The 19,401-nt window shown below is 41.8% G+C and overlaps 1 protein-coding gene across 1 annotated transcript in view; it reads left to right on the forward strand.

Moving 5' to 3' along the window:
• LAMB4 (laminin subunit beta 4) overlaps window positions 1-19,401 on the forward strand; it is a 111,279-nt gene that overhangs the window by 62,876 nt on the left and 29,002 nt on the right. The window contains 8 exon segments of the mRNA XM_087437110.1: window positions 4,856-5,033; window positions 6,164-6,307; window positions 7,635-7,866; window positions 8,531-8,688; window positions 10,154-10,378; window positions 11,190-11,410; window positions 15,750-15,846; window positions 18,853-19,228. Coding sequence (XP_087293236.1) covers window positions 4,856-5,033; window positions 6,164-6,307; window positions 7,635-7,866; window positions 8,531-8,688; window positions 10,154-10,378; window positions 11,190-11,410; window positions 15,750-15,846; window positions 18,853-19,228 — 1,631 coding nt within the window.

The following is a 19,401-nucleotide window of genomic DNA, read 5'->3' on the forward strand; positions in this document are numbered from 1 at the left end:
AATAAGGACGTCTTAAATGACAAAGGGATGTTATTATAATAATAATAACAGTCATGACACTCAAATGTATAAGAGCCAAGGTACTCCTCATTTTAAATCCATACCCTAAATATTTCTAAACTTTGTAAATTCCAAAGATTATCACTTGACGTGTTTTAAATGCATCCCTCCAAATTATCCACTCATCACCCACTCACAGAGTGTATGTGGTCCAGACACTGTGTTGGGGCCTGGGGTGTAAAGTATGCTTCTTGCCCACAAAGAATTCTCACACTGATACAGAAGACAGGCGTGTAAACTAAGTCATTGCAATGATGTTTTATAGATGCATAATATAAACGGATAATTTGAAATTAACTTAAAAATATGTCCATTTGATCAGTTTTCACACAATTGTTCTCTTATATGTAGCTATGAAAACCTTGCAACTTGAATAAAAATTAAAAGAGCAACCTGTTCTTGGCAAACTGTCAGAAACCTCAGAAGAGGCCCTACCTCCCTGTTGTAGGTCAGATTTCCTAGAAGCTGAAGCTGATACAGGGGCTCAGGTGCACCTGATTTACGGAGGTTGTGCTTGCAGGAGAAGAGGAGGGAGGGGAATAGGAGAGGACAGGAGAAGGAACCAAGCAAGGGTGTGGTATCCACCAAGGTATGGCTTCCGCCTAACCCCGCAGGGAGCTCTGGAGCATGAATGCACCACAGAGTTGGTTCCACCTGGAGGCAAAGTGGTGGCCTATCTGTGCCTGAGTCATTGGCTACAGTCTCACCACCCCACCCCTGTCCCCAGTGAGTGCATTAACTCCTGGACAAGGTGGCTGCGTCTAATTGTCAGGAGAAGGGGACAGCAGTGAGCCTTTAGCAGCCGATGCCATAGCAGCTGGCAGATGGGAAGATCCGAGCAGGGTACCTGTACTGTCCCCTGTAGTCCTTGACCCAGGATGCCCAGTAGGAGAAAGTCGTTCCGCATTTTATAATTACAGACTAATGCAATAATTTCCACACCACCGATTTTGCTGCTCTGGGAAGATACTTGACTGCTTGGGACTTGGCCCTTTCAAAGTTCATTCTTCTCTGCAGACAGATTAACATTTGCATGCAGGACTATGATGCATTCCCAAGAAGAGCAGATGAAAGCTTTGCTCAACCCTGGGTGCTCCTTCTGCACAAATACCCTTTGTTTGTTTGGCGAGCATAGTGAGATAGTTAAAAATTTTTCAGTCACCCTGGTTACATGATACATGCTTCCATAAAATGAGTTTAGAGTCAAAAGTATATTAGGCATTCTAGAATATAAAACTGACATTCTTCTTTTAAAGAGTGGACTATACTTGGTAAACATAAAGTTCTTAGAAGTTTCTAGGAGAAGAAATAGGTCATGGTATTACAAAATCCTATAGCTGACAGGGACTCTTGTCATCTGTTCTGTCTGCTTGGTGTAGGAATGGCCAACTCTAAACTGGCTCAGACCAATAACTGTAATTAATCCCTAGTTGGCTGCCCGCATCCCAACCCTAGCCCATCTGGCTTTCTTCCACATTTCTCCCTACTTAACTTATGTTTGGAGAATGCAGAGTCGTTTTAGTATCAACTTAAAGATACAAGACTAGAAAGGTACATATACTTCCTTATGAAACAAATTTTTATGAAGCACTTGTTATAAATTAGACACTGTGGTAGGTGCAGGTGTAAACCAGACAAGTATCTTCCCTGACATGCGGGGCTTACTCTCTAAAGGGGAGAGGCAGACAATTACACAGGAAATGACGGCACAGTGTGAGAGGTGCTGGGAGATGTGACAGGTCACTGAACTGAAAATGACAATGTGGCTCAAGCAGTGGTTCTCAACCTTAGCTGACCCAACCTCCCCTTTTTATTACAAATATTTTATTACACTCTTTACTCTCCTGAAATGAAATTCATAGGCTTTATAGCCTATCTGCACAGATAACTCTCAAATGATACTAATGGAATGTGCAAATATGAAAGAGAAATAAAAGGCAAGTAATTTATAAAGAAATAATTTGTACTTCGATATGTATATGCACAGGCATGAACACACCAGAAGACGTAATGAGGTAGGGAGATGCTTATACATGTAGAATCACTATACATGAGACAGCCATGAAAGCAGATGTGTTGTAAACATGTTTAACATGTTTTAAAAACGTGGAGTAAGGCTTTCAACTCATGATTAGAAACAGGAATTTCTCCTTCGTGGATGTTCAATGGAACATTCAAAAACTGTAGGAGACATGGGATGATTTTCCTTTTTGTGAGAATGTCTAGCATTTCTGATCCCCACCCATGAAATGGCAGTAACACATCTCCCCCAAGTGCCAGGACAACCAAAACCACCCCTTGGAATTTCCAAAACATCCCCTGGGGGCGATACCTCTCATACTGAGAACCACTGGGCTGAGAGGTTGAGGGGGTAGTGGAATGAAAAGAGATTGAGTTTGGATTTTATCCTAAGGCAATGGGAAGCCACTGAACATTTGTAAGGAGGAGATTACGTGAACAAACTGCCTTTTAAAGAATCACTATTTTTATAAGGTAGAAAATTGATAGGGGAGGGAGATGGGTTCCAAGAGTGGAAGATGGGACTTCTGTTGGGCTGTCACTACGGTCAGCTAGGTGGCCTAAATTAGGGAAGTGAACAGGGGAATGAAGAGCAGTAAACGCATCCTAGACACATTTAAGAGGTCCGATTGACCAGGTTTGTGATGGACTTGATGTGTGGGATGTGGGGTGGGGAGTGTTGATGATGAAGAAGCAGGGTTCACAGATGACCTTCTGCTTCTACACCGAGCAGCTTGGCAGATGGTGGCATTATTTCCTGAGTGCAGGAAGGAAAGCAGGTTTCAGGTGTGTTTGGTTTGCAGTGCGTGTGGGACAGCCAATAGGCTTATCTGTGCAGATCTGAAGGCCACAACTGAGATGGGGGCAGGAGACGTCAATTCAGACGTCACAAATCTATGGATGGTAACCAAAGACACAGCGTTGTCAACGTCACCTAGGGAGTGGGTGTGGAATAAGAAGGGGGCTGATGAGAGAACCCTGAGGAACCCCAACATTTAGGGATGGGTGTGGGAAGAGGTATCACACTGGTGTGAAGAGTAAATGGGAGAGGAGGCAGTGAGATTGGCAAGGAAACAATTTTTCAAGAAATTTTGTTGTTGGGGCCAGCCCCATGGCATAGCGGTTAAGTGCGCGCACTCTGCTGGTTCAGATCCCGGGCGCGCACCGACCCACCACTTGTCAGGTCATGCTGTGGCCGCGTCCCATATAAAGTGGAGGAAGATGGGCATGGATGTTAGCCCAGGGCCAGTCTTCCTCAGCAAAAAGAGGAGGATTGGCATGGATGTTAGCTCAGGGCTCATCTTCCTGTCAAAAAAAAAGAAAAAAGAAAAGAAATTGGCTGTCAAGGAGTCAAGGAGCAGAGACGGGGCAGTGGCAGGAGGAATATATGAGATCAAGGAGATGATTTTACAGATGAGAGAGATTTAAGCACATTTAAATGCCAGTTGAAAAGAATAGATTAAAGAAAGAAAGCACAATCCACGGAAAAGTGTCCTGAGGGCAGAGGGGAGGACAGGGGAGCCCTCTTCCACTGTCTGCCTCTTCTTCATGAGGCCAGGGAGTCGGGGATGGGGTGGCGCCTGTGAGACAGGAGTTAGGGGGGCAGGAAGCAGAAGGCTCCAGTGCCCTTACTGGGATCTGTGTTCTCTGTGAAGTGAGAGGAACAGGAAGCAGTGACACGTGCCGGCAGTGTGGGGAGAATGAGGTTAGGGGGTGAGGAGCGGAGACACTGAAATAGTCAGCCAGGGTTGCCATTCTGCCCACTAGTGGGTCAAAGGACACACAGAAGAACTGGAGAGGGCTGACGTAAAGGACTACGGAAACTAGTTTCAGAATGGACAAAGCGAAAAGACCAGGGGAGACTTGTCTGTGCCATCGGCTCACTTTCCTAACTTGACCTGCTGAATTAAACTTATTTTCAATGCTGTTTTTTCCACCGGTTGTTCAAAATGACCCACTTGGTGTGAATAATCTGCTGTACTGACAATGTCCTCTACTATGTCATCTAAGCCATTAATAAACATTTTAAATAGTATTAGGATATAACTTAGAAAAAATCTTCTCAAGAAATATAACTGTATAGCCTTTCTTTACATAGATATTAAACTATAGATGATTCCTCTTTGAGAATAAATTTATAACGATGCATTTGTCCCCATAAAGCTGTGTGGTCTAAGCCAGCAATTCCCAAAATGCATCTGTGAAATACCGATTTTATGGGATGTTAGGAAGTACTATTTGAACACAGAACCAAACGATTAAATAAGTGTGGAAACACTGAGTTTAAAAAAATATCTTTCTTGCAGGACTTCTCAGAGCCTTTGATATGTTAATCTAGTCTGTGAATATCCAAGAGGCATATATAGTTTGATGTAGAACACCACTGTTATATGTAATTGAAAAAGACGAAACTTTTTAAAGGAGAATTTTGTGGAATTAGAGTGCAATAAGCCATAATTTCTTAATTTCTCATAAGTAGCCTACTTAGAACTCTTTCAAATCTAAGACAAATGTATTAGCAAGTTAAAAATATAATAATGACAGTAAAAAGATAAAGGCCTATTTTATTTTCTTTGCCGTAAGTCAGTAAGTGTAAATATTTAAACATTTCTTAAACAAATTGAAAATCTTAAAATCTTGAGTTGTAAGCAATTTAAACGATTAAATTGAGTCTCTTTGCAACCATTATTCTCATAGATCTATTTATTTTCATAACTAGAATCTTGAACAATAGACAGTTATGAACATAAGTCTTCTTTTCTCATTATTTCAAAAGCTTGGTCTTATTCCCCAAATCAATTCACTGGAGAATTTCTGCAGCAAGCAGGATTTAGATGAATATCAGCTGCACAACTGCGTTGAAATTGCCTCAGAAGCGAGACCTCAGGTGCTCCCTGGTGCGTGTGAAAGGCTTATAGTCAGCGCGTCTGCCAGGCTGCACAATGGGGCCGTGGGTGAGTGTCTAGCTAATGGGCTCTACTGAAGCACTGCTATCTGTACAAATGCTTTTTGGAACGTGAGTGAATCGATTTAATTTATTTTAGCATCTGCTCCAATACAACCAGTGTAAATACCAATTGCCCAATGATTACATACACAGAGCAGTCTGCTGACATGTTGGAATCATAATGCAGTACTGTGAGTGTATAAAAGAGGAGATTTGCAGTAGCATTGGGATGCTAGATTGCTGGAACAATGGTCCTAAAATATTCATTTGGAATCCTGGAATTTTAGGGCTGGAATGAAGTCTAAACAACTTCTTTCATCCCCACACCTTCATGTAATAAATGAGACTACTAGGCTCCAGAAACATTAGCTGACTTGTCCATTTCACTAAGCTATAGAGAGCAGGGTTTCTTAGTTCAGATCTTTTGAATTTGGGGCTAGATATTACTTTGTTGGGGGGTGGGGCTGTCCTGTGCATTACAGGATGGTCAGCAGCATCCCTACCCTCTGCCCACCCGATACCAGTAACACCCTCCCCCTACTTGTGACATCCAAAAATGTCTCCGAACTTTGTCATATGTGCCCTGGGGGCAAAATCTCCCCCTAGTTGGGAACCACTGCTACAGAGTGACAGCTACCCTGAGAGCTTGGGCTCCCTGAGTTCCAGGCAAATGCTTTCTCCATTATGCTGCTGGGCTATGGCTTCAGGACGCCCACAATCTCCTGCAAGATATGGAAAACGGAAAATCAAAGGAATAGTGCAGCACCAACATAGATCATCAGGGATGAAGTAATAACAATATCAATAATAATGATTACATTGGAACAATTAATTATTAAAACAATTTTTAAGCCTTTCATTAACGTGTTAAGTAACGTTTATTGTTAGGTTTATTATGTAATGTTTATTGAGCACTTACTAGGTGCCAAACACTGTTCTAAGTACTTCGCAGGCATTATTGTCTCTAATCCTTCTAATCCCGTGAGGTAGATCCTATAGTATCCTGCTGTAACAGATGAGGGAGTTAAGGACTAGAGAGGTACTAAATGAAGGAGAGGTGACCGAAAGCTGCTAACAGGACGAGGGGCTCTTCTGTCACTTCCTTCACCTCTGACTTCCTTCTTTTGTTCCCTGCAGCCTGCAAGTGTCACCCCCAGGGCTCAATGGGGCCCAGCTGCAGCCGACTGGGAGGCCAATGCCAGTGTAAGCCTCGTGTGGCCGGGCGCTGCTGTGACAGGTGCTCAGCAGGAAGCTACGGTTTGGGGCATCATGGCTGTCACTGTACGTAGCAAAAAGCAGATTGGGAAACACACTTGGTCACAGCCTTGGAGTTTTGATGGCAGGAAAATCAACGTGGGGAGTTTAAAAAGGGAAGGGATTGGGAATTTGACTACATTATTCAGACTGTCTGTCTATGTAGATAAAATGTACTGAGGATTTTTCTACCGTACTTCATTCACCCGTTCAAAGGGCACCGATTGTGTAACAGACCTCTGTTAGGAACCATGAGTGATGATAGAAACATGGTCCATGCTCCTGGGAGTTTGCAGTCTGTATCAAATAGATGGTAGTCCGGGTGGAATACGGGAACACCGGGAAGGGAGTTGGCTGTGCAAACCCAGCTTTATGATCTGGCACGGACGCCCGGTGGCTGGAAAGGCTAAAACAACGATGAGATTGGGAAGGCGAGAAAGGGGATGACACTGTCACCAGGATATTACCCTTTCTGGTGCTGGGCTTGCAAACAGCCTTGGAACTCATTTCAAAAGCCACCTGTTAATAAGGGCTTAGGCGGGGCTTCAGCTGTAGCTGGTAATTCAGTTCTCAGGGCTGTCATGTTCGGGGTGTATAATTCTCTGTTCACGATGTAAACCGTTAGTGAAAGTTCTGTTCCCCATAGAAACCTGCCTTAGGAACCATGAAAACCTCCAGGCAGATGAATTCTCCTTTCAGGTAGGGGAACACATCTTTTCAGCCATGATTCAGAGAGATGGCATACCTTCCTGGGCATTGCCTACCCAGAAAACGGCGCTTAGGTCCATTATTGATCTTCTTTCCTTTTCTTGAAAAAAAATTATGAAGTGCTTGAGATACACAAAGGGATATGCACAAAGGAGCAAACAGTTCTTCCGTGTACCACCCTGTAAACAGGCATCACATTTTTGTATAGGCAAGACTGGCTCAAAGGATTCAACAATTTACCAGAGAAGGATTGAGCCTCTCCTGGTATCTCGTCTAGGAAAAAGAAAAATCTGACTATCCTGAAAAGTGTTCTCACATTTTTTATAATCTTAAAGTTTGACTCCCAAAATATATGGAAGTTCAAGTCATTAAAAACACGTTTCTTGTTCAGTTCCTCTGTGTAAACAATGTTTATAAGACCCAGTTGTTCACAATGTACTGTTTATTGGATGAATCAGTGAATTGTTGTTTAGTAAACACCTGGCACTCAGTACGTGCCAGGCTCTGTTCTAAGCACTTTACAGACTCGCTTTGTTCACCCTGATCAGGATGATATGGAAAATTAGGGACTGCAAATCAGAGCTGTACCTCTTTTGCCAGCACACCACTGGCCCCTACCCCAACATGTTCTCTTTGCTTTATCTAGCATGTCACTGCCACCCTCAAGGCTCAAAGAGCAGTGTATGTGACCAAATAACAGGACAGTGCCCCTGCTATGGAGAGGTGGTGGGCCGCCGTTGTGATGGGTGCCTGGCAGGCTATTTTGGATTTCCCAACTGCCGTCCTTGCCTTTGTAATGGGCTCGCTGAACTTTGTGATCCAGAGACAGGGTCGTGCTTCAACTGTGGGGGTTTTACAACTGGAAGAAACTGTGAGAGGTATGGAATTCATATGCACTTGTATTTTTAATTTTTTCTTGTGTTCTGATCTCACAACACTCTCTGTAGGACCGTTGAGTAGAGACTCAACAGTATATGAGTGTAGAATGATGATTATGGGTGAGGAAGATAGAATGTCATTCCATTGTCCTTCAAAATCTTTGTTATGGGGGCTAGCCTGGTGGTGTAGTCGTTAAGTTTTCACACTCCGCTTCGGCAGCCCAGGGTTTGTGGGTTCAGATCCCGGGCACAGACCTATACACCGCTCATCAAGTCATGCTGTGGTGGTGTCCCACATACAAAATAGAGGAAGATGGGCACAGATGTTAGCTCAGGGCTAACCTTCCTCACAAAAAAAAACAAAACAAAACATCTTATTATGAGCCAGACAATATCTGATTAAATTAATAACTGGCATTTGCCTGGCACCTTGCTTTTTATGTTCCTGAAATATGACATGTAAATTAAGTGCTATTACACTGAGTTTAATGACTATACCTTGAGACTTTGAATATAAAGCAAAAAAATCCATTTACAGAGCAAATGAGCATCTTCTAAAATACTGAGTTTTGAGAGTTGCTCTGTCCTAAAGCATAGCAAATCCACCTTGGCTAATGTAGGCTTTTCCTGGGAACATTTTGGTAAAAAGAAACTGCCTTGACAGGTGCATCGATGGTTACTATGGAAATCATTCTTCAGGACAGCCCTGCCGTCCTTGCCCGTGTCCAGATGTTCCCTCGAGCAATCAGTATTTCGCCCATTCCTGTTATCAGAATCTGTGGGGCTCAGATGTAATCTGCAGTTGTCTTCAAGGTTATACAGGTATGCAGTGTAGTTCATGATGGGTTTTTTCTTCTGTCCCACACTACTATCTGAAAAGTGATCACTCATGCATAACTTATCTGCCTTGGACTAAAGAGTGGTGCATAATATAAATTAATGGTAAGAAGACACAATTTGGTAAATTGCTGCTCTATTGAAAAAAGACTTTGAATAATTCAAAAACCAATGACAATTAAAAACTCCACTGAGCTATAACTGTTCTTAAATAATGTTCTGGAAAACTAACTGACCAAATGAGTTCGAGTCAAATTAATTTATTTAAAATAAAATCAACATATGTTAAGTAAGATATATATATGTGATTAAGTAACATATATATGTTATATATACATTACATATAACATAAACAATTAAAAAGTAAAAACTTTTAATCAGTCAAATGCTTCCTTTGTATAACTCCAAGCAATCGATTTGACTGATATTTCACAGATAAAACTAATGCACTAATTTGGGCATTGTACAGACATTGCATAAGTCAGTTCAATATTTGTGTCTCTGGCTCAATCAAAAGATTTATTTTGAAGAGTTTAAGCATGAGTGTAAATATATAATACAAACAAGGAAAAAACTTATAAAGTCTACTTTATTTAATCAGAAAATATCATGCTATTATTTTCTTCAGTGATAATTACCATCATGATAATAAATTACCTGGCTAATTTTTTTCTTATTTGTTACCTATAAGGTTACACATGCCTCTAGTTAATTCTTACCTCTTCCCTTATAGTCTCTTCTCCATGTACACTTTGGCTTGGCTGGTCAGTTTTTAAGAAATGAGACCATGATTGGGCTAAGAGAGCATTTCTAAATGGGATGACCCAAAATATGGAGAGTAGACCCACGTTTTGGGCCCCTAAAAGACTGTGGTTCCCTCGTGGTTGGAAGGGTAGAGAATGTAGGAAAGAAGGGATGGTTTCTCCATACAGCCCTTAGTAAAAACACCCTCGGGGGCTCCTATATCAAGAAAACTACTCTTATCAGTCTTCACTTTTAGACACGTATCTCAGGCTGCTGCTGTTTCACCTCTAGGACCAGGTGAGGGTTGGGGTGTCCCAGGGAAAAGAGGGGCTGAGATTAGCTTTGGGTCCTCAGGCACACAAGAGTGACCCTGGTTTTATAAGGATACAGGAATCCTGTGCCTACAATTCCATAGTTTTTAAAATAAAACTAGAATCCATTCTTCACCAAGGACTTTTTAGCTCTGAATAATCATTTTGTTCTCTGAATGGATAATAAATTAAAATGAAGGTTCTGTTTTAATTTAGAACACCTTTCCTTATTCATCCCAATGTGTGACCTCTCATTATCCCTAGAGAAGCCCAATTATTTTCCATTTATATCAATCTCCACCCTCCTCTCCCAACACACACACACACACACACACACACACACACACACGCACACACCACTCATTTCATTCCTTTTTCCTCTCCTCTTCTTTCAGGTAAGCAGTGTGGAGAATGCTCTGCTGGTTTCTATGGAAATCCAAGAATTTCCGGAGCACCTTGCAGGCCATGTGCCTGCAACAACAACATTGATGTAAGTGATCCCAAGTCCTGCAGCCAGGTAACAGGGGAGTGCCTCAGATGTCTGCACAACACTCATGGACCCAACTGCCAGCTCTGCAAGCCAGGTCACTTTGGATCTGCCGTCAATCAGACCTGCAGAAGTAAGTCTGCAAGGCTCCTGGGGGGAAATGTGGCAGCAGAATGGCAGCTCATAAATGTAGTGGCAGCTCTCCCATGCTCGTTTCAGTTAGGCCAGTAGTGCGCTGAACTCATCAGCAGAAATGGGTGCAGTGCCACCATCGGTATTTCAGACGCAGCTACATTGTACTCACTGGTGTTGGTTTGCCTTTTGTGACTATTGCCTTCAACACCTGCCCTAGTAGATTCGGAGTGTTGTTTCTCAAAGTGTGTTCCATAGCGCTCTATGCCAGAATCACCTGGGGATGGGGTGGGTTATTAACAGGCCCATTGAAGTGAACCTCTGGGAGTGAGGCCCACGAATCTGCACTGTAACCAGCTCATCAAGTGACTTGAATGTATAAATATGGAATCACTGATGTAGAAGAAGACAAGGATTTTAAAGGAGGAGTAACCTGCTCATTTTTAGGAGATATTTAACTATTCAGTTCATCCAAGTCAATTTAGTAAATCATTTTTTTTTTCAGATCATTTAAATAAATGAAACTTTGGTGAATGGCATGAGGAAAAAGGGAGATTTTCAGTCATCCTAATTGTGAGCTCTTGGAACATAGTAGGCAGAACCATGTGAAACTGCTCTTTTGGGAGATCAAAAACAGTTGAATGGGCTCAACCTACTTAGATTCTTTGATAAATTCTGTACTGTTTTAAGATGTTTCTTCCTTGAGCCCTTTGGAGAAATGGTACATCCAGGTCATAAAAGCTGTTTGTAAGGTTTGTTGAAGGCCAGTGTTATCACTGAATTTACCTCCAACAACGGCTCTGTTATCCCAGGATGCTCCTGCCATCCTTCCGGCGTGAATCCTGCTGAGTGTCCCCCTGACCAGGGAGCTTGCCTCTGTGACCCTTACACTGGCACATGCCCTTGTCTGCCAAACGTCACGGGCCAGGCCTGTGACCGTTGTGCTGATGGATACTGGAATCTGGTCCCCAGGAGAGGATGTCAGCCTTGCGATTGTGACCCCCAGACCTCTCACAGCAGCCACTGTGACCAGGCAAGATACTTACAACTTACTAGTGTGCTCAGGGTGAAAAGTCACGGGGAGACATGGTTTCCAAATACGTGAAGAATATTTTCTTCATGTACTGTTGTTAATTAGTGTTTTTAGATAGAATTGGCCTTATATGGCGATAGAATCTGCATGTATCAAGGAATGAAAAGCACCAAAAAAAGAGAATGGGGGTATCAGAGTTAAGCTTTGCCTACCTCAGTTTCCTCCAGGCCTCTCTGTGACTGGGGACATCGGAATTCACACACAGCAAAACACACACAACCTTTTCTTTTGCTATTTCATACATATGATCATAGTGAAGACCCAAGAAATCGATCATTAATCAGAATTGATTATTAATCAGAATGGAAATTAACAAGTGCCTTCAAAACCCATAATTCCATTCTTAGAAGTCGAGCTGTCATTCCCTATGGCTCACCAATTGCTTCCCATATGAGTAAAATAAGAAGTCTTCTTTACTACCAGACTAGCGTCAATAGTTTCTAAAGAATGCAGGCTAGTGTACTAGGAGCAAATCTTCATTGTTTAATATACTATTAGTGCTACTTAACTGCACATGTGATTTTCAGTCAATAAAACAAGGAGCACAGAATTTTTAAAAAGAATGTAACATTGTCTGTTTATAGAAAAAAATTATTTGTTAATGTCAGGGTTAGGTTTTTTGGCTTAATGAATATATTCTTTGAAATATTTTTCACATCAATAGAGATGAGGGGAAAGGGGTAAAACAATGACAAGAAATTTTAGGGTTAAATCCACACTATAGGGATGAGGGTTTAATTGGAATCAAAATGCTAATTTAAGAAGCTGGAGCCTTTCCAATGGATAAGCATGGCTCACCTCCAATTTCAGCTCCACTGTTCAACGTTTTCAAAGGTCAAATCTTATGCAAGTAAACTTTTGAAGGTAGTTCTTATATAATAGACTGTGTTTTCCTGTCTCTTTTTCTTTCTCTCTATTTATCTCCCCTCTAACTCACACCCACACAACACACCATGACCTTTCTTTCCTTAATAAATTTTTATTTTAGAATAGACTTAGATCTACAGAAAAGTTGTGAAGGTAGTACGGAGAGGATGTATCCCACAGCCAGTTCCCTCTATTATTAACATCTTACATTAGTATGTATATTTGTCACAATTAATGAACCAGTATTGACACGTTATTGTTAACTAATGTCCATAATTTATTCCGATTTCCTTACTTGTGTACCTAATGTCCTTTTTCTGTTCCAAGACCCCATCCAGAACACCACATTACATTTAGTCATCATGTCTCCTTAGGCTCCTCTTGGCTGTGGCAGTTTCTCAGACTTTCCTTATTTTTGATGAGTTTTAACAGTTAAATTTATTTTTAACAGTTTTGAGGAGTATTTTGTAAAACATCCCTCAATTCAAATTTATCTGATGTTTTTCTCATGATTACACTTGGATTATGGGTTTTGAGAAGACCATAGAGGTAAAGTGCTGTTCCCATCACGTTGTATCAAGGGTACATACTATCTATATGACTTATCGCTGTTGATGTGAATCTTATCACCTGGCTGAAGTAGTGTTTGTCAGATTTCTATATGTAAAGATACTCTTTTTCTTCCTTTACATACTGTACTCTTTAGAAGGATGTCACTGTGCACAATCCACACTTAAGGAGTATCTCCATAAATTTGGAATTCTTCTGTACTGGAGATTGGTCTGTTGTCCCCCATTTATTCATCTATTCAATCACTTTTTAAATATCCGTATGGCCTCGTAGATGTTTATACTATACTTTGAGTTATATCCAATACTATTTTATTTTGTTCAAGTTATTCCAGCTTTGGTTATTGAGAGCTCTTTCAGTTGGCTTCTTCCCTTTGCCATACCCCATAGTGTTGGGTTGGGTTTTTTTCTTAAATACTTCCTTGCTTTCTGCACTACAAAATACTCTAAGCTCATCTTGGATATTTCCTGCCCCTGTCCTAGAATCAGCCATTTCTTCAAGGAGCACTGATTCCTTTTATTTATTTTTTATTTATTTATTTTTAAATATTTTATTTTATTTTGTTTTTAATTTTTTCCCCCCAAAGCCCCAGTAGATAGTTGTATGTCATAGTTGCACATTCTTCTGGTTGCTGTACGTGGGACGTGGCCTCAGCATGGCCGGAGAAGCGGTGCGTCGGTGCGCGCCCGGGATCCAAACCTGGGCCGCCAGCAGCAGAGCGTGCGCACTTAACCGCTAAGCCACGGGGCCGGCCTGCTGGTTCCTTTTATTGGAGAATGGTGTTAGAAACAAAGATCTAGGCACTAGATGACTATGCACGTTTTATATGCTCCACTCCACTCCTCACACCCACAGCCACCAACTATGGAACAAATTGGTACATCTCCACATGACGGCTTGGCTTCCTAATTCATGAGGAACTCCTAAAGGTTGTGACATCACTATCTGACATGCTTCTTAGACTTTTTGGGAAGCGTATTTGTAGCAGTACTCAACGAAGACCACAGTTCAGTCATGGAAGCTAAGGGAAGCCTATGAAGCTGAAAATCAAATGGCATTTTTTTAACCAAAGAGGCTCTTATGGCCAGGGTATTTGGAGTTGTATGGTCCATAGGGAATTCTGTGGGGAAGGTTGCTTTTTACAATCAGGAAACACTTTCATTGGAGTATAGAGGAGACATGTGGACATTTAGATTCCCAGCTGTTTAAACAATTACTGATAAATGTCTCTATGTCAGCCAGTAGGTGGTCCCTAGCGCATTCTTACAGAGAGATCCAAACGTGCCGTCCAATATTTGCATCAACAGTTTAGAGGGAGTTGAAGAAACATGCTTCAAATTTGCAGATATTCAAAGTTGTAAACTAATGTGATAAAGACAGAACAAGAGACAAGATACCCTAACAGGCTGTCTTGTTGGCTGGAAAAAAGAAGATGAAATATTAACAGGATAAAAGTAAAATTTTTCAATTGGGTTTTAAAAGTCCATTGCATAAATACAGGGTGGGTGTAATAACTTGGTACCAACTTGTGTGAAAAACATCTGAGGATTTTCATTGCATGCTTCAAGTGAGCCAGCAGCGTGGCTGGGCTGCCAAAGAGGTGATGCCCATTCAGGCCGGAGTAGTGGGAGTGCCATGCCCAGGTTCAGGGCGGTCGTTGTCCCATTGAACTCTGTACTAGACGGATAGCTGCAGGAGCTTTGTTGTCATTTCTGAGTACTACATTTTAAACATCATATTGAAAACTAGTATGTTTCCAAAGGAAGACAACCAAGATAGTTAGTAAAACCATGCTATTCTGTGATGAAGGCTTAAAGGAATTAGGGGTGGTCAGCCTGAAGAAGAGAAGCAAATGCAAGATGAGAACGGCCATCCGTAGTTGGGAGAAGGACTGTAAGAGAAAAGAAGGAAGCTACCTGTTTTGTGCAGTTCTGTAAAACAGGACTCAGAACAACGGGCACAAGTTATAAGGAGCAGATTCTGCATCAGTGTAAGAAATCATTACCCAGCAATCAAGGACAACTGGCAATATGACAGGTCTCAGGGGCGACAAGCTCCTCATAACTCCCTATACTCCCTATACTGGAGCAGAAGCTGGTGGGAATTCGAAAGATAGGTAAAAGTTGATAGATCCAGACATTTTATGAATCCAGCTACTTATGGAGTTGTTGTTGTTTAAGCAGATTCGGTCGACTATAACCTGGGACCATGACAATAGCGATTTGCTGCCGTATTTTTCTCCCATTAATTTTCCAACCTTCTCAGTTTTCAGAAAAGCTGATCAAGAATCCAGTTGGGAGGGTGCAGGAAAATTCAGCCCACTCCCAAAAACACAGTTAAATAACTGTCACTGAGTGATTAAGCCTCAAGTACAAAAAGTGTTGTTTTGTTGAGCAAAACACCAGCCCAGTTGGGAGAAACTCCATTGTACATTCCATAATGGAAACATTATTTGCCAAATTAATTGATGAATGTTAGCCCAGGTCTTTGGCCTCTCTCTGTAATGGGAGAGCTCTCATAACTGTAGAGGAAAAGAATGTGGACTGTTTCCCACTGTGTGTTTTGTTTTCATTTACATCTGTGTATGTTTCCCAGTTTGGGGCCACCTGTCCCTGAACAGCTGGAAGCAGGCGGTATATTCAAGAGCCCTAAGCCAAAACACATTAACTCCTAATCCTGGGTAGTGTCGGGGGTGGTTGCTGGCCGTGGGAATCATCCTTCCCCTGCCTTTGCACAGCTGTATGCTCTAAATCACTGGAGGGAAAACGGTTTTGTATTAAAATGCATTATTTTCTTTAGATCATAAAGCTTGTCAATTCCTCATCCATGACTGTTCTCACAGGTTACAGGCCAGTGTCCGTGTAAATTAGGCTATGATGGGAAACGCTGCAGTGAGTGCAAGGAAAATTATTATGGTGACCCACTGGGGCGATGCGTTTGTAAGTATTGGTAATTCTAAAAACATTAGTACAGTCAATCTGATCCTCCTACAGGCATGCTATGAACCAACTGAATTTTAAATTCTTTATTTGGCAGAAAATTCATAAAATTTAATCTTCATCTTGAAAATAATATTTTTTGTCACCCTATAAGAAAGATTTTTTTCTCCTATATTAAAATTTTAGGCTATATTAAATGTTAGCCTATATTAAAATGTGTAGCCTATATTAAAATTCCTCAAAGTCATTAAAATGGAACAGACCTCTGAGGTCATGAACTGTAGCCAATTTTCTGCTATTTGGGAGCATGTTAACAAAACAGCTACTCTGGATTGAGGAACAGGCTGGGAGATGGATCATAGGATACAGCAGAGGGAATGTTTCCTCAACATGGCTCTCATCACTTTGGGTCTGTCACATATTCACTTATCGATTCATGTAAAACTATTTGTAGAGTGTCTCCTGGGTACTCTAGGTAGTGAACAAATGAGGCCAGGCCCCTAACCTCACGGAGTTTGTGTTCTAGTGTCTTTCAACCCACGTCTTAGCACTAGTTGTAGGATTTAGAGCAGACTATCCAATAGAACTTTCTGCAGAGATAGAAATGTTCTATATCTGCACTGTCCAACAGTGCAGGAGCCACTAGTCACATCTAGCTGTTGACCTCTTGCAGTGTGGCTAGTGCAAATGAGGAAAAGAATTGTGTTATTTAATTCATTTAAATTTGAATAGCCACCATATTGGACAGTGCAGATGTAGAATCTGGGTTGGTTCTAGGAGGAGGGATTGTGAATCTCTATTTCAAGTCAGCTTCCAAAAGAAGTCAATCCAAAGAAATATGAGATGTGATAGGCTTATCATCATGGTCACCTCTACATAGCCACACATGGTAACTCTGTCCTCCTCTCTATTCCTTTTAAATATGCTTTTGGGGCTAAAATAAATTGCCTTCACATCCTTGCCCCATTCAAATACATTCTCAATGGTCTCCTCAGGTCATACTTCCTCAGTTTTCTAGGAGGAATTGCTACTTTAGAAACCAGAGAGGGATTTTGGCTCTTGGAAAATCTGTCTTAGAGAGCCTCTTTCCCTATCTCCCTCTACTATTTCAGTAATCTTGTTTTATAAAGATACATTCATCTTTTGTAGAGAAAATTTTGCTAATGGTCAACTCAGGCCACAGACCCCACTAAAGCTCCTGAGAAAGAGCTGTTCATAAGGGGGAACCAACCTTGGCCTCTAGCTGGTGAGGTGACATAGTGCTGCCCAGGGGTGAGGCCTCCGGACCAAAGCAAATGTGCCGGACAGAGAGTATCTCGTTGAAGAGCCTAGAATGTTAGCTAATCAGGGCCGGCTCCGTGGCTTGGCGGTTAAGTGCGCGCGCTCTGATGCTGGCGGCCCGGGTTCGGATCCCGGGCGCGCCCCGAGGCACCACGTCTCCGTCCAACCCGAGGCCGAGTCCCGCGTACAGCAACTAGAAGGATGTGAACCTACGACATGCAGCTGTCTACTGGGGCTTTGGGGGGAAAAAAATGAATAAATAAAATCTTTAAAAAAAAAAAAAAAAAGAATGTTAGCTAATCAGTTTTTATTTGTAATTGGCATTATTTTTATTCAGGCTCTCAAATGCATTTTTAAATTTTGTTCCTTACAGTTAGTCCAAAGACAGAGGCTAGTCATCCTCTGAATTGCTGGAAATGCAGAAACTTTAGTAGTTCTCCCATCCTCCATCCTCGGGCTCAGTCAAAGCCTACTCAATTAGAGTGCATGTAGCATCAGTTTTTTTTTTTAATTAAGACAAAGTGAATTTAATTTTCTTCCTTTTTCGAAAGACTTTATATTTTGGAGCGGTTTTAGGTTCACAGAAAAATTGAGAGGAAGGTACAGAGATTTCCCGTATACCTCCTGCCCCTACACATGCATAGCCTCCCCCACTGTCAACATCCCCACCAGAGTGGTACAACTGTTACAACTGATGAACCTACACTGACACATCATAATCACCAAAGTCTGTGGTTTACCTTAGGGTTCACTCTTGTTGTTGTTCATTCTATGAATTTGGACAAATCTATAACGACATGTATCCATCATTATAGTATCATATGCAGTATTTCCACTGCCCTAAAAATCCTCTGTGCCTCACTTATTCATCCCTCTCTCCCTCTAACCCCTGGCAACCACTGATCTTTTTATTGATTCCATAGTTTTGCCTTTTCCAGAATGTCCTACAGTTGGAATCATATAGTATGCAGCCTTTTCAAATTGGCTTCTTTCACTTAGTAATAAGCATTTAAGGTTCCTCCACATCTCTTCATCGCTTAAAGCTCATTTCTTTTTAGCGCTGAATAATAGTCCATTGTCTAATTGTACCACGATTTATGTATCTATTCACCTACTGAAGGACCTCTTGGTTGCTTTCCAAGTTTTGGCAACTAGGAATTGCTATAAATATCCATGTGCAGGTTTTTGTGTGGACATAAGTTTTCAACTCCTTTAGGTAAATATCAAGGAGTGATTACCCCCCTTTTTTTGAGACTGGACTAGTTCTCCTTATATAATGGAAGACAGCATGGGTCAACACACCCAGGCTGGGTTTTACTAAGAAAAAATGTGGTCATTGGAATTCTTAGAGAGTCTGTGACATGCCTGAATCCCTCTTGGGGGCAGTAGCAGCAGTCACTAATGTGTCATCCACCATTAGATCCGTGTTCCTCACTCAAATAGGTGAAGAACCCACACATGAACACTGACACTCACACAGTAAAAACCACACCTAATGTTTTCCATGTAGAAACCATGAACTGATTTATTAGTGGAATGAAAAGAGGAATGCTGTATTTTAATGGCCATTGCACAGATCTCTGAAATTATACTGGTTTTAAATATTCACCTTAGACATGAGAGTTGGGGAGATTCTCAGGAGAGAGGAGAGAACTCTATTCTTGAGCTAGTCATAAGCAAAGGACCAGGTGCCTGACATTCTCTGCCCCCTCTCTTCCTTTTTAGCGTGTGACTGCAACTGGGAAGGTACCCTGAAGCCCGCCTGTGACCAGGACACGAGCGTGTGCCTCTGCCGGGAGGGCGTTAGCGGCCAGCAACGTGATCGCTGCGCCCGGGGTCACAGCCGGGAATTCCCTGCTTGTCTTCAGTGTCACTTGTGCTTTGATCAATGGGACCACACCATTTCTTCCCTCTCCAAAGAGGTGCAAGGGTTAATGAGGCTGGCTGCTACCATGAAAGATAAAAGAGAGACCCTGCCTGTCTGTGAGGCTGACTTCAAAGACCTCAGCAAGAACATGTCTGAAATAGAAAGGATTTTGAAACATCCTGTTTTTGCATCTGGGGAATTCTTAAAAGTCAAGGATTATCATGACTCTGTTCGGTAAGATCTGTGCTCAAGCAATAGATAGCCAAGTTCCTGATTTACCTTAACTCCTGCTGATTTACCAGCCTTCATAGGCCTTCGTAGAAACGTACCTATGTCGACGTTAGGGAAAGGGTAATTGTTCAGTTAATAACCAGGCTGGTGATCATGTTTGTCTGTCTCTTTCTTAC

The sequence above is a fragment of the Ceratotherium simum genome, chromosome 1 (assembly GCF_057802395.1).
Source record: "Ceratotherium simum simum isolate JZ-2026a chromosome 1, ASM5780239v1, whole genome shotgun sequence".
NCBI lineage: Eukaryota > Metazoa > Chordata > Mammalia > Perissodactyla > Rhinocerotidae > Ceratotherium > Ceratotherium simum.